The 15,277-nt window shown below is 43.3% G+C and overlaps 1 protein-coding gene across 1 annotated transcript in view; it reads left to right on the forward strand.

The window, feature by feature from the left end:
* The window catches only part of MTOR (mechanistic target of rapamycin kinase), a 111,324-nt gene that overhangs the window by 17,150 nt on the left and 78,897 nt on the right, over positions 1–15,277 (forward strand). The window contains exons 3-9 of the mRNA XM_019639752.1: positions 4,752–4,838; positions 7,318–7,485; positions 8,218–8,330; positions 8,640–8,802; positions 9,901–9,993; positions 10,612–10,758; positions 14,740–14,882. Of these exons, the coding sequence (XP_019495297.1) occupies positions 4,752–4,838; positions 7,318–7,485; positions 8,218–8,330; positions 8,640–8,802; positions 9,901–9,993; positions 10,612–10,758; positions 14,740–14,882 (914 nt within the window). The remainder of the gene's footprint in view (positions 1–4,751; positions 4,839–7,317; positions 7,486–8,217; positions 8,331–8,639; positions 8,803–9,900; positions 9,994–10,611; positions 10,759–14,739; positions 14,883–15,277) is intronic.

A 15,277-nucleotide genomic window follows, 5' to 3' on the forward strand; every position in this document is an offset into this window, starting at 1 on the left:
ATGGAATGTCTTCTCACTGCCCACGGGATGCAGTAATTTTCCATTCCGACACCAGCCCGAGGCAACCATTTAACCACTTTCTGTCTCTATAAATTTGCCTTTTCTGGGCATTTCATAGAATTGGAATCATATGTGCCTTTGTGTCTAGCTTCTTTCACTTAACATAATACTTTTGAGGTTGATCCATGCTGTAATATATATCAGTAGTTCATTTTTTATTGCTGAATGATAATGTGATATTTTCATTATTGTTCAGAAATAAGTATTTTCTAAGGTTTTATTATTTGTTTTTCCCTATTGAAAGAAGTGGATATTTTCATTTGCAAACTTAAGGATTTTAATTTCCTTCTTGATTGTCTATTTCTAACTTAATTGCATTGGGTTTATGATTCTTGGATGCTTGCTGAAACTGCCTTAATAGTCTAATAATGCTTCATCGATTTCGATAAATGCTTCCTCTGTGCTTGGGAATAGTGTGTATTTGCAGTGTTATGAAGAAGGTTCTACATATGTCATTAGATTTGAACTTATTACTTACTGTGTTCAAATTTTTTGTATCCTTGTTAATTTTTTGTTTGCTTAATCAATTACTGAAAGAAGTGAGATAAAAATCTCCCTTGATGATGATGGATTTATTAATTTCTTGTATTTTTGTCAATTTTATTTTATATATTTTGGATTATATTATTAGGTGCATACAAATTTTAAATCATCATATCTTCCTGATAAATGGAATCTTTTATCATTTTGTAGTGACCCTTTTTATCTTTAACAATGCCTTGAAATTTATTTTGCCTACTAGTAATGTAGCTACATCAGCCTTTTTTTGGAGGATGTTTATCTTTTCTTCTCCTTTTACTTTTAACTGTCTTATGACTTTTTGCTTTAGCTGGGTCTCTTGTAATAATAATAATATATATGGTAATAGAGCTAGATTATCTTTTTAATCCAATTTGAAAATCCATCTTTTAATCAGTGCATTCAGTCTAATTACATTTATTGTGATTACTGATATGTTTGGGTTTGCATCCACCACCTTACTTAGTGCTTTATTTTTGTACTGCCCTAAATATTTTTTTCTTTTCTTTTTTTGGCTTGATTGAGCTTTTATTTTCTTCTCTTCTGCCCACTACTTGTTGGCTGCCTTTAATTTTATTAAACATTTTGTAATGGACTATTTCATCCATAAAAGTAGACAACTTAAATTCTCATAATCATCAACAATTATTAGCATTTTTTCAATTTGGTTCCATCTTATTCCCCTGCCCCCACCTTCATGTACACACACATACACTCACTCACACACGCATGCACGTGTGCATACATACTCACACACCTTTTTTCTGGGGTATTTTAAAGCAAATTTCAAATATATTATTTTACCAATAAATGCTTTTTTTCCCCCTGTAACCACAATTACAACACCTATAAAATTAACAGTAATTCCTTCATATCACCTAAGACCAACCCTTCTTCAGATGTCCTTGTTTGTCTTAAAAATGCCTTTTTATATTTAGTTTATTCAAATCAAAATTCAGATAAGGTCTACACATGGCATTTGGTTTATGTATCCAATTCTCTTTACATCTATTCATTTTTCACCTTTTTTTTTTCCATACCATTTATGTGTGGAAGAAACCAGGACATTCGTCCTATAGAATTTTACATTCTGGCTTTGGCTAATTGAATATTCAAGGTGTATTTTAATTTCTTATAAACTGGTTAGATTTAGAGGCTTGATTAGATTAAGATTCCATTCCATTTTTCCCTTTGTCTCGCAGCGATGCATTCTGGATGTTTCTTCACATCCATCTTGTGTTTACTAATTCTTCAGCTATGTCTTTTTCACCTGTCATTGAAATTTTAGTTTCAACTACTTTTTAATTTTTTTTTTATTTCTAAAGTTATACTAGGTTCTTTCAAATATGCCTAATGTCTTTGGGTGGTATGTTGTTCCTTACTCATTTTTTTAAATTCTCGCTTATTTCTTCAAGCAGGTTTGTTTTCTTCCCAATAATTCCAATATATAAACTAATCCATGATATGTCTAATTCTGTTATTGTTCCCACCGAGTCACACTTGCAGTGGTCCGTCCAGTGTGTTTTATAATTTGGGATCATGCATCCTATTCAGCTGGGCTTTCCCTGGAACAGTACTAGAAAACCTGCTCTGAAGTTGCATTTCCAGAGAGGATTTGCATTTGCTTCTGCCAGGTGATCCAGGAGAACTTTAATTTCTTGGTTTATAGTTTCTCAGGCCACACAGAGAGTTAAAACAACCCCCTTTATAAATCCATATGAGTGTGGCCTGAAATTACCAACTCTTTTTTTTTTTTAAGATTTTTTATTGGGGAATTGGGGGAAGGGGAACAGACAAGTTGTTGTCCTTTTGTTCTTCAGTCTAGTTGTGGAGGACGTTGCTTCACTGGCCCAAGTTGGCACCATCATTGCGCTCTTCCCGGGCGAGGCAGATCAGTCGCCGGCTTCTGGACGGCCGCTCACACTGGCTGCTCACGCTGGCTGCTGGCTACATACGGTAGCCCATGGCAACCCACTGCCACAGAGGCTGCAGCCTACGCCATCGCCGGGCAACTCACGGCAGCCCAGCTCCAGGTTGAGCTGTTGTTCAGCATCTTAGCTGTAGAGGGCAGTGTCGCTGGCCCTCATATGTGGGATCCGAACCGGGGCCCTCTGGCGTCCCAAGCGAGCTCTTAACCAACGCGCCACTCGGCCAGCCCCTGAAATTACCAACTCTTAAGGGAAACATGGTTTTCTACCTAGACCTTCCGTCGACACTGACACATGCCTTTGTCTCGTGCCAGTGGACAGATTGGGGGCGGGAGGAAGCAGGGATTCACCGTTTCTCGTAACATGTAGCCCTTTGGTGTGATCCTGGGAGGTAGTCGGCACAGGTAGTCTGTTTATTCTGCCATCTTAACATACAGCCCTTTGAAGGTCTGGCTCAATGTGAAAGATACCAGTTCTGGTAATCTAATAACCGTGTTCGTTATCTTTGATGCATCATTTTTAGGCTTTTCATACCAGGGGCGTTTGGGAGGAGCTCTAATCCACCATATTTCAAGAACAAAACTATGTATTCTGTTAAAACACAAATGTTGATGGGGGAAAAAGAAAAAAAACTTGTGAAAGACTCTAAGGGAGAGGAAATGAGGTGGCCACTCGGCTCCTTGCCTGTGAGTGAGGCACTTGCCTGTCTGAATGCACATGTTGCCACTCCTTACGAATCGGCCACTGGAGAGGCTTCCCCATTTACACCTAATCCTACATGACAGCCGGGATCAGGAGCTTTTGTCCTTTCTGTCTCATGGTTTTTCCTGACCTCCCTGCCATCCCCAGTGTCCTGCCTTTTCTCCAGCTTAGATTTTCTGCCTCCTTTCAGGTTTTGCATAACAAAAATGTAACTAAAGAACCATTATATTGGGAGCCTCGTGTTTCTGGATCTCTGTAATGTACTTTTATAGGGACCATTTCACCAAAACTGTCAGCAGTGATTCTGTGAGGAGGGGCCCAGGGGACAGGTAGTGATAGCTGTACTGAGTCGAACCTGTGCCATGCGGTGACCAGGTTCTAACCACCTTAGAATCCATTGGTGTCCCTGTCATTAGAGAATTAGTCCAAACTCTCTTTGAGCCCAAATCTGTATGTCCTGTCAATCTCACTTCTTCAGGTAGTGAGTTCTATAAGTTCACTACTATTTGCAGCACTTTTTATTTATCCCTAACTTAGCTGAGTTTCAAAATGTGAAGAAGAGTGAAAATATGTATGTTCATCACTAAATTATCCTTATTAATGGAGGGCAGCAAAGGCGTAGAGAACTATGCAAATCGTTTTAGGAGGGGGATTTAGAATATGATTTGCTACTTAACATTGACATGTAGCACTGTCTAAATATCATAACAAAATAAAAGCTACACCCTGAAGACCTTTAACTTGGAAAGCAGTTGGGGTCTCCCTTCCCCAAGCCCTTCTTATTCCCCGTTGTATTTAATGGATGGAATGTCTTCTCATAGTTGCAAGGTACCAACCTAAATAGAATCTCCTTATCCCATTCCTTCCCAGTTTGCTTGCTGTTTTGGTTCATAATTTCTGATAGTTAACTAATTAATTCAGACCTAATTAATTGAGTTAATTACTATAAATGAACTGTAGTGCCCATAATCGTTAGCTGTATTTATTTTAGAAAGTAAGTGGTAGTGAATTAGGGCTGAATAAACAAAAAGTACATTTGCAGTTGATTAAAGTTTTATGTCTATTTTTAAGTCTTTTATGACCCCAGAATCCTTCAACGATAGCTGGCGTTTATTGAGCACTTGCAGTATTCGTGTCCCCCTGTTCTAGTGCTTTCCAGGTATTATCCTGTTTAACTCTTACAACATGCTTATGAGACAAATAGGATTATCTCCATTTTCCCACTGAATGAGCTGGGCGCAGAGAGGTGAAATGAAAGTCACAAAGCTAACAGGTGACAGAATGACTGAAAACAGCCAGTCTTGCCCCCAAAGCCCCTGCTGTGCATAAGTGGCTTGCCTGATGTGTAAAGCCATTGACAGTTGTTTTTAGCCCCCACCACCATCACCACCAAAGGTTTTAAGTCTGATTCTTAGAAACTTATTCTCAGTAGATGGGGTGGTGGGGAAATCGGTTCCATAGTTGTCTTTATTCTTGCACATGGACTTAGGATGAACCTGGGAATCCTGCATCCTTCATGGTGCCAACTCTTCTCTCTTCCAGTTTCTGTTCCAACAGCTGGGAATGTTGGTGTCATTTGTGAAGAGCCACATCAGACCTTATATGGATGAAATCGTCACCCTTATGAGAGTGAGTAGAAATGAACGCTTTGGCCTGTTTGTCAGTGTTAGGGTCAAGGAACATTCAAAAGCAGGTTTGGATAACATGGACTTTTTTTCATGGGTCGTGGTAGAGCTCTTACGCTGCGAGTATAAAAACGTGGAGCAAGGTGTCCCACTGGATTGAGAGAGGGGGAGGAAGGCTGTGGCTGCAGGCTACCCGGTACAAGAAACAAGGTGTGAAGTCCGAGGTTATTGTTCTGCCAGAAATAGACTCTTGCGTTCTTTGCTTCACACACAACAGAGCAATTTAATATCATAGCAGTGCTTTCCTATTCTCTCGAAAGCCCTCTTTCTGCTCATAAAACCATGGCCTTAGAGAGCACTGGGGCTGGGGTTTTCCTGGGACTGTTAAGTACGATGGGCTTCTGTCAGCACCGAGGAAGAAGGTAATGCTTAGCCTCTACCTTCAGAAGCATAAATGCCACCTTCTGATGGCAGTGGCATATGGAAAGTGACTCACACCCCAGATTTTATAACATGCGTTAAGCAGGTGCAGAGAACTCCCCACTGATGGCAATATCAACTTTCTGTGTGATGGGGAGGCCTGCTCCCCACTGTTCTATATAATTTAAATGTCTCTGTTGGGAAGGTGGCTTTGAAGGGAGAGCCATGTCCTCAAAGAATGAGAAGGCAATTCTTCCAGTGATTTCTGTTCTTCCACACCAGACCTTTGTAGTTAGATTCGAGGAAGCAGCAGGACTGAAATCAAAGTGGCTGGCTTCAAAAATGGAACTTCCCTGAAACTGGGTCTCAGAACTGAAAAACTCCTACATGTATAAATAATGAAAGCTGCTCTGTTCCCTGCCTCCTGCCACAGAGGACTCTGTACAAGGAAGTTAGGCAGAATGCTAAGGAGCCTGAGGGACGGTACTGGGCGGAAGGGGAGGGAGGAAGCAGTGGACTCTTGGTTTGAAGCTGAAGTAATTTGACTTATCCCCCAAAAAAGACTTATGACCTAAACGTAGGGATTTGAGGCAGAGAGCCCCACACCTGCAAAATACAGCTTTTCATTTCTTCAAGATTGCGAAGGTGCAGTTGGGCTCTTCTTTTGGCTGTTGATCCTGGGTGTTTTAATGAGCTCCCCCGAGCCCAGGAAGAGAACAGTCTTTGTGAACAGTGATCCAGCCGACATCTCTGGGCAGGCTGCCTGGCTTCTTTGAGGCAGAAAAACCCCTGTGAGGAGCCGAAAGTAATACAGTGGGGAAGTAGGTGGGCTTTCTCTAAAGAAGGCAGAGTGTGGTCCAAGTGAATGAACACCGTGGAGGCCATAAAGTCTTTGGTGTCTCTTTGGCAAAGCTTTTTATCTAGAGAAAATAGCTTTTTTAGAGAAAATACTTCTCTGTTGAAGCAGAGAAAGAACATTTTACCAGCATCGTGTAGTATGGTTTTTACTTTCTAAACTATTATGCTTTCTCCTGAAAAGTTATCCTTTTTTTTCATTGACTTCTACTTTGAATTATTTGGGGGCCCAAGAGTATTAATAGGCATGTGTTGCCTCATTATAGTTTCTTTTATCATTGCCTCCTGCTCTGGAGGTTTTAAAGAAGGCTGTAGGCAACTGTCTTTTTTAGCTGACTTAAGTGACAGCTTTTCCTGGAGTCAGAGACTTGGACCAATTTGCCTTGCCCCTGAGGCAGGATCTGTGGCCAATTGAGCAAGTTTTTATTTTAGTAACTTATGTGGACTATAATTATATGGGTATAGGAAAGTGCTCCTATTGTGGCACTGCCCAGGTCCAAAAATGGTACGGGAAAGATGTCAGACGCTATCTAGCAGAGTCTAAATCCAGAAAGGGCAGGAAATCTTGTTAACACTGAATCACCCTCTGGTGGAGACCAGGCGCTCCCCAAAGTAAAGAACCTTCCCTGGACGACTTAGCTCCTAGAGTGACGTAGACTTACTTGTCCATTCTATAAACGTGTGTTTGGATGGCTGCAATAGGCCAGGTGCTCTGCCAGATTCTGGGGAGGCAGAGACGGATCAAAGGGGTTTCTTGCCCTTAACTAGCTTACAGTCTAGTAGTGGGAGGGTGGCAAAGAAAATTAAGTATTACAGGTGCTAGGAAAGAGGAGGGCAAAGGACCCAAAGTAGGTAACAGGAAGGAGAACAGGAAAGCCTTCATAGGAGAAGTGAGGCTTGAGCCAGATCTAGAAAGACAGATAGGGCTTAGGTGAGCAAAAGGTGGGATTCCAGGCAAAGAGCAGCATGAGCAAAGCACAGAGGAACACAGCAGCCTCGTGCCTTCGGAGAAATGCAGTTTAGTTTGTGCATATGACTGTGACAGGATCCAAGGAGGCCCAGGGAGAGGAGGGTGGGAAGGGAGCTCATCTTGGGGCAGACCATGCTCACTTCAGTTTTCCTTCTTTTTGGCCATCTTAGTTCCTTAGTTCGTATTTTAGCAGAAGGGCATCTGGCTTTGCTCCTTCTTGTCTCTTCCCTCTTTATAGGAGTTCTGGGTCATGAACACCTCAATCCAGAGCACGATCATTCTTCTCATTGAGCAAATTGTGGTAGCTCTTGGGGGTGAATTTAAGCTCTACCTGCCTCAGCTGATTCCACACATGTTGCGCGTCTTCATGCATGATAACAGCCCAGGCCGCATCGTCTCCATCAAGGTGAGTTACCCAGGGCATCCTCTAGAGAGATGTCCAGCATCCATCAGAGTTCCTGGATGGTCAGCTAAGCAGCAAGACCCGGTTCTGAGTGACAGGGTGGTGCTGATCCACAAAGCTGAACCCAAAGAATACTAATTCCCACCACACGCAGCTTACTGTCTGCAAAATGTTCACAGTCCTTGATTATCCTTATGTTTTGTCTCTTAATGGATTATTCTTGGTAAATGTTTTACCCCAGACCAATTTTCTTTGTTATCCGCGACAGATTCTTTATCAATTGAAATAAACTCAGAGAAAGCAAAGTAATATACAGAGGGTGCCAAAAAAAAGTATACACATTTTAAGAATAGAAAAAGCTATTAAAATTATAATACTCAATATGTACCAATAACAAAAGATGAATACAAGTCACTTTTGACTTCTGCAATTACAAGAGGTGCTCCAAGTGGCTCCATCAGCGTCCAGACACTTCTGATTAGGGCAAACTACTGCTTGAGCAACGTTAACCAAAGTGTCCCCTTGTATACATTTTTTTGGCATCCCAGTATAAGCGAAATAAAATGAGGGGGGAAAATACTACCAAAAGAATATAGTTCACAGCCACTTATTAAAGGCTTTTCAGGGTCCCAACAAAAGTTTGAACTATCCATACCACTGCCCCCACCCTGTGCGCTTAGATACTTGATACCTGACTGTATTTGTTCATCTCTGTGTCTTTGCTCCCTTTTGCAGTTGCTGGCTGCAATCCAGCTGTTTGGCGCCAACCTGGATGACTATCTACATTTGTTGTTGCCCCCTATCGTGAAGTTGTTTGATGCCCCTGAAGTTCCACTGCCATCTCGAAAGTAAGCACCTGCACTTTGGGACTAACAACCATCAAGCTTTTAATGTTTTGTTGAAAATGTCATTTTCTGAAGCTCCCAGGCCGTTGTCTTTATTTCAACTCTCAATATTTTAGTCCAGAAATGTCCCAGGTTTATGGGAATCGTAACTGTCCCCATCCCACTGGAATGTTTATTGGATCCATGTCACCCAAAATACCTCAGAAGCCATTCCTTCCCCTTCAGTGATGGTTGTTAAGGTGACCCTCAGCCACTTCTCTTACTGTGGGACTGTTGTTAGCAATTACTGTATGTTAGCAATTGTTGTTGTAGGGCAGCCTTAGAGACAGTGGACCGCCTGACGGAGTCCCTGGATTTCACCGACTATGCCTCCCGGATCATTCACCCAATTGTTCGGACGCTGGACCAGAGCCCAGAACTGCGCCCCACAGCCATGGACACGCTGTCTTCACTCGTCTTTCAGCTTGGGAAGAAGGTAAGGCGGGAGTCCTGAACAGACATGCTCCCAGCCTGCCTGTGGGAAGAAGACCCTCTGAACCTCTCCGGTGGTTAATCTGTAGGTCTCAAACCTCTGTCAGAGAACGAGGAACTATTTGTGCTTTTTTTCTCTTCATTTATTCAGCAAATATTTATTGAGCCACCTATGTGGGTAAAGCACTGTTCTGGGGCTAGCGTAGTCAACAGAATGATGTCCTTGTTCTCACAGAATTTACATTCCGACGAAGCAAAGCTAATAAACACAATTTGTGTCCTCAGGGTGATGGGTGGGAGTGGGAGAGATGCTGTTTATTCAGGGTAGACAGGGAGCACCTCCGATAAGTTGACATTTGAGCAGAGACCTAAGCAAAGTAAAGGCTTGAGCCCAGAGGGTTGGATGCAGGCAGAAGGAATTAGCAAATGGAAAGATGTGAACTGGCAGCATTCAAGGAACAGCAGGAGAGCAGTGTGACTACAGAGGAGGGAACAAGGGGTAAGTGCTTGGAAAAGGTCATAGCGATAGGTCAGGGCTGGGGTGGGGCGTGGGAATGAGGTATTACAGGCCCGTGAGTCTCAAAATGCGATTCCAGATGAGCAGTGTCCTAATCTACTCAGCTAGGAACTTGTTAGAAATACAGGTTCACGGCCCTGACCTCAGACCCACTGATCCAGGAACCCTGGCTGTGGAGCCTAGCAATCCCTGGTTTCATAAGCCAGGTGACTCACAGACCACGTGCCCGTCACTGTTATAGGCCATTATAAATACTTTACTTTTACTCTGAGCAGGACTAGAAGCCTTTGGATGATTCTGAGCACAGGAAGATATGATCTGACCTAACATTTAAAAATGATTACTCTCAGTGCCACGTGGAAGAATATACTGAGCCCAGAGTGGAAGCAGAGGCTGTTGACAGTAACCCGGAGGGAAGATGATGACTAGATTTATAGCAGGAGGGGGTAAAAACTGATTCTTCTGAATACCACAGAGCTGGCCCCAAACCCAGAAGGAGTAGCTATAATGTTGTGGTGATAATACTCTTTTCTCTGTTTGCCACTCTCCAAAGTAATGGTTTCTGACCTTCCTCTCCTGTCATAGTACCAAATTTTCATTCCAATGGTGAATAAAGTTCTGGTGCGACACCGAATCAACCATCAGCGCTATGATGTCCTCATCTGCAGGATTGTCAAGGTGAAGTGCACTTCCTTTTGTTTTAAAGCACCCCCCTCCATCTTTCCTATTGGTATTCTTGTAATCTTAGCTATGGGAGTATATCTGGCTTTTTAGTTCTGAACTTGGGATTGGCAGACTTTCTATACAGACAGTAAATTTTTTCAGCTTTGCAGGCTGTGTGGTCTCTGCCACTACAGCCTGAAAGCAGCCACATGCACGCGAAAAAAAATGATCCTGGCTGCATTCCAGTAATGCGATTCTCCAGTAATTTTTATGTGTTGCAAAATATTCATCCCCTTGATTTTTTTCAACCATTAAAAAATGTGCAAACCATTCTGTGGTTTTCAATCTGAAAACCACACAAACACAGGCAGCTCCTCATCACGATTATCATTGCTCACAGCTGCTTCCTGTTTGCCAGTCGCATGCTCATAGTACTATTGTCTGTGACCCACAAAGACTTGCCTGCAGTGGGAAATACAGCCCACCCTGTGGTTCATTTTGTCCATACGTGGAGCCATACCTGCATCCTGGCTATTTCAGAAGGTGTGAACCTCCCAAGGCTGAATTAAGGATGTTTTCTGAACTGGGAGCACCTTGTGGAATGGCAGGTTCCGTCTATATCTCTGGTTGCAGGGCTACACCCTTGCCGATGAAGAGGAGGACCCTTTGATTTACCAGCATCGAATGCTGAGGAGTGGCCAGGGGGATGCATTGGCTAGTGGGCCAGTGGAAACAGGACCCATGAAGAAACTGCACGTCAGCACCATCAACCTCCAAAAGGCAGGTCCATCGTTTCCAGGGGGACTTAGAAAGGAGAGCCCTGCGCTGCTCTTGTTCAAAACGTTCAGCTCTTGCTACCTTCGGTTTAAAAACACCAAAAACCAGCCCAGGCATTTTTCTGAAATCTAGATATCATGAACTTAGGTCATTTTGTCTTTCTCAGGGTGTCTGAATTATAAATTTTTTTATTAGAGGAAAATAAAAAACAAAGTGTCCTTTTGTACTCCCTTGGAGCTTTGATGGTAGGACACTTTGTAGCAAATGACATCCTCTTTTTAAGTGAATAGAAAGCAACCAGTGAGCCCCAGGTTAGCACTGAGACTGATGCAGGCCCTTTAAAGCAGTGCTGCTCAGACTTCTCAGACTCATGGGGCTCGCCAGCTGCTGGGGAGCTTGTTAAAATACATACTCTGATTCAAGCGGCTCAAGGTCAGGCCTGATATTCTGCATTTCTAACAAGCTCCCAGGTGATGCCGATGGTGCTGGTTCAGGGACCATACTTGATAGTAGCAAGGTTTTATTGGGTTGTTGGAAGAGTCATGACGTATTTTTTCTATGTTTTTCTTTGCAAAAATGTGTCATGACTTTTCCGACAACCTAATAAAATCTCTGCAGATAAGTACTGAATTCTCTATGCTGACCAAAGCCTGGGATATAACCAGCTTCTCACCATGTATGCCAGCAGCCGTCCACTTAAAAACAGGCAGTTTCAAAATTTCTGTAATGGGTCTGAGCAGAATAATCAATCATAGGTACATCCCTGACTTTTAAGTAAACATAGCAGGTTGCTTATTTTCCCCATTTTGCCTTAGTCTTTAGTGCTTCTGGTGAGTGTAAGCAGCTCCCAGTTTGGATTTCAACATGGTGTTCCTCTTCCTTTATTAGCAGCTGACACAAAGCAGCTGCACGTCACATGTAACAGCAGATAGAGGTAAAGAACTCGGCAGGACTGGGTCCCAGCTGACTCATTCTCTTCTTTGGCCAAGTCCATAAAGGTTTGAACACAGACCTGTGCGCATGTGTTCACACACAGCTTAGCCACATTTGGGCCTTATTTACTGACTGTAGTGTCAGCCTTTACCCGCCCAGGCAGCTCCAAAGTGACCACAGCTGAGAGAGGATTGATGGTTGAGGATGGTATGGTAAGAGATCCCTGGGTCAGGAGTGATGCTTCTTTCTGTCTGTGGGTTTTGTGATCACTAGTCTGAGACTTCAGGAGGAAGACAAAGGTCATCAGTCACTTGGCATTCCCAGGCAGTTTTGAGGCCACTCTGCTGACACCTCACATTGAGGGAGGGGCCGGGCAAGGAGGCCAGATGTGCTTTTTTTCCACCCAGATGTTTTCAGCCTGCCTAGGTTCAGAATGTCCTTCCAACCAGGAAGCTGTCCACCCTGCTTTAGAGCTTTGGTGTCTATTTTAGGATATTCTCCAGGAGTCTAGTTTGCTTCCAGGAAGTTTTGCTTTCTACCCAGCACTTGGAAAAATAAGCATAACCTTTGCCAAACAGAAAAAAGAATCTAGTTTATCTCACCTGAGAGAACAGATCAAGTTCAGAAACCCTAAGCAAAGTCCCCCACAGCTGCCACTCAGCTCCATTTCATCGAAAAGTAAATTGTGCTTCTACCTCTTTGGTGATAATTAGGGATTGGTGTATTTACTAGTTTTAACCAGCTTTCAAAATAACTATCTGCCACCTCAGTCACCTTTTATTGGCTGTGCTAACAGAGGATTTACATAGTATAGAAAACATAAAAACCATTTATATGTATCTCTAGAATGCCTTCCAGGGTTTTCAGCAGCTCCTATTGGGCTTACCTTCTAAATAAAGAAGCTGGCATCCCACCAACCTGCATCAGTCAGTGCCCGGTGCGGGGAGGGAAAAAGGAAACCGACTAGTGTTTAAACAGTTACTATAGAACCCAGAGAATTAAGAGTTGATTATGTTTTAAATTAAAGAGCAGCAGGGAAAGGTCCGTGTGGAGGGCTTAGCCTGATTGATAGATTGTGTACTTGTCCATTAAGCTAAGATTTTTTTAAAAGACCTCTTTTATCAAATGGTAACAACAACAATGATAGCAATAACAGCTACCATTTGTTGTGTGCTTTCCATGTGTCAGGCACTCTTGTGAGCACTTTACCTATATTGATTCCTTTAATTTTCACAACACTACAAGTTAGGTGCTGTCATTACTGTCCCCATTTTACAGATGTGGACATTGAGGTACTGAACAGTTAAGTAATTTGCCAATGTCAGCTGGTATAAAAGGTAGAGCCAGGATTTGACCTCGATAGTGTGACTCCCGATCCCAGTCTCTTAGCCACTGTGCTGAATTGCCTCTCCTTTACCCAGGCTCACCCTTGCCTTATTAGAGGGCAAAAGACAGTAGTACTTTCTTGCATCCTCATATGTCCACCTTTTAAAATGCCACGTACTACAGTGCAGCTATCCAGAGGGAGGAAACCAGAAACCTGTAGCTAGAAAAGGACTTGATGTTCTTGTTTCATTCAGCAGGACAGGGTCTGAAAGGAAGTCTCTGGTATCTAGTGTTACTTCTTTCTAGTTCAGTGGTTCTCATCCTATGGTCATTGAGAATTCTTCACTTAATTTTTTAGTTTGTCTCTTGTCATATCTCTACTTCGGCTTCTGACATAAAATAATAGTTTGTGCAGTGTCCCCCATTGGTACCTCATCAAAAGCAGCAGCAGGTCTTCAGTTTATCCCAGGAAGGTGATGGCTTGAGTCGTTGATGGTTAGGTGCTGTAGCACATGGGGTCTCTCACTCCCTGGACCACTTCACTTGAGAATTTCTTCTCCAACTTACATGGTTTCCCTGGTTTATGGAGGATCCACATGTCTGTTCTGCTGGAAAAACTCTTTTAAGAATTTATTTCAAAAGTTTGGGATTTAGTAGTTAGGTCCAGGCCAATTCAAAGAGATGTCATTTTGATAATAGTTGAAACCATTTTTTTGTTCATCTGTTCCAGCTACATTATCCCCAGATAAGGAAGACTAAGGCCCAGAGGCAACAGACAAGTAACTGGCTCAGAGTGCGTAATTGCTAAGTGGCAGAGCCAGGATTCCAACCAGGCGTTTCTAACTTCAGAGTACCAGGCACTCACACACACACGGCGCTAACTTTGTGCCAAGTACTGTTATAAATCCTTTACACATAAGCGTATATACTTAGTTAAACTTTAAAACACCCTGTGAGGTGGGAACTATTATCCTTAATTTACAGAGCAGGAGACTGAGGCACAGAGGAGTTAAGTAACTTTTCCAAGGTCAGACAGCCAATAAGTTACATAACTGGGATTTGCACTCAAGCCCCTGAGCCCCAGAGTGTGGCTATTGGCCACTGCACTATACTGTCCATTTCCAGAGCCTGAGTCTTTCCATCCAACAAAGCTGCCCCGGAGTAACTTTATGCCTGGAAGGCTTGGAGCCTTGAGGACAATTAGAGGGTATATTAGAAAGTAAAAATTAAATCTGTTCTACTCCTTTTCTCTTGTTCCACCATAGTGCCATCTGCCTTGGGCTCACCGCTCACCTGATTGTAACATGATTCATGGTGACGTGTACCTGAGCAGCTTCCCTCTCCCTGTGTGACTCTGCTGTCAGCTGAGCCAGTGTCCTAATGCAGAGTGCCCAGGGCCCTTCACACACTGCTGGAGGCCATTAGGTGAACACAGTCCGCATGTGACAGTACCCATCCATTCTGGGTCTGTAGTAGAACTCTCTGCTTTGCTAATAGAATCCAGCACAAATGGGTTGTAAGACAGACTTTTTCTGTACTGTGGTATATTCAAGAAGTTGCTATTTTTGCTTTATGACTTAATTAAATATTACTCTTGTATTTGTACTCTGGGGGAATTTTATCACGAGAGGTATAATTTTATAAATTAAAGAAGTAGGATAATTATTAAATAGACAATTGGCCCTTGAAGTTGATGGTTTTTCGTTGTCACCTTTGGGATTACAGGCCTGGGGAGCTGCCAGAAGGGTCTCCAAAGATGACTGGCTGGAATGGCTGAGGCGGCTAAGCCTGGAGCTGTTAAAGGACTCCTCGTCGCCCTCCCTGCGCTCATGCTGGGCCCTGGCTCAGGCCTACAACCCTATGGCCAGGTATGATGTGTCAGGGCTGCTTCTTCCCAGCTTCAGACTGGCATCAGGAGGATCAGCACATAGGAAACAATATATAAGAATAGGCAATAGTGGGGCCGGCCAAGTGGCACGTTGGTTAGGAGTTGGCTTGGGACGCCAGCTCTGAGCAGCTGGGCCCTGGTTCCGATCCCACTTGAGGGCCAGTGACACTGCTCCCTCTACAGCTAAGATGGTGAACAATAGCTCGACCTGGAGCTGCACTGCCATGAGTCACCGACGATGGCGTAGGCTGCAATGGAGCTGGCCGGCAGCGGGTGTGAGCTGCCGTGAGCTGCCGTGAGCGGTCATCCAATGGCCGGCGAGCGACTGCCTCAGCTGGGAAGAGCGCAATGATAATACCAACATGGGCCAGTGAA

Source organism: Hipposideros armiger, unplaced genomic scaffold (genome assembly GCF_001890085.2).
Source record: "Hipposideros armiger isolate ML-2016 unplaced genomic scaffold, ASM189008v1 scaffold_46, whole genome shotgun sequence".
Taxonomy (NCBI): Eukaryota; Metazoa; Chordata; class Mammalia; order Chiroptera; family Hipposideridae; genus Hipposideros; species Hipposideros armiger.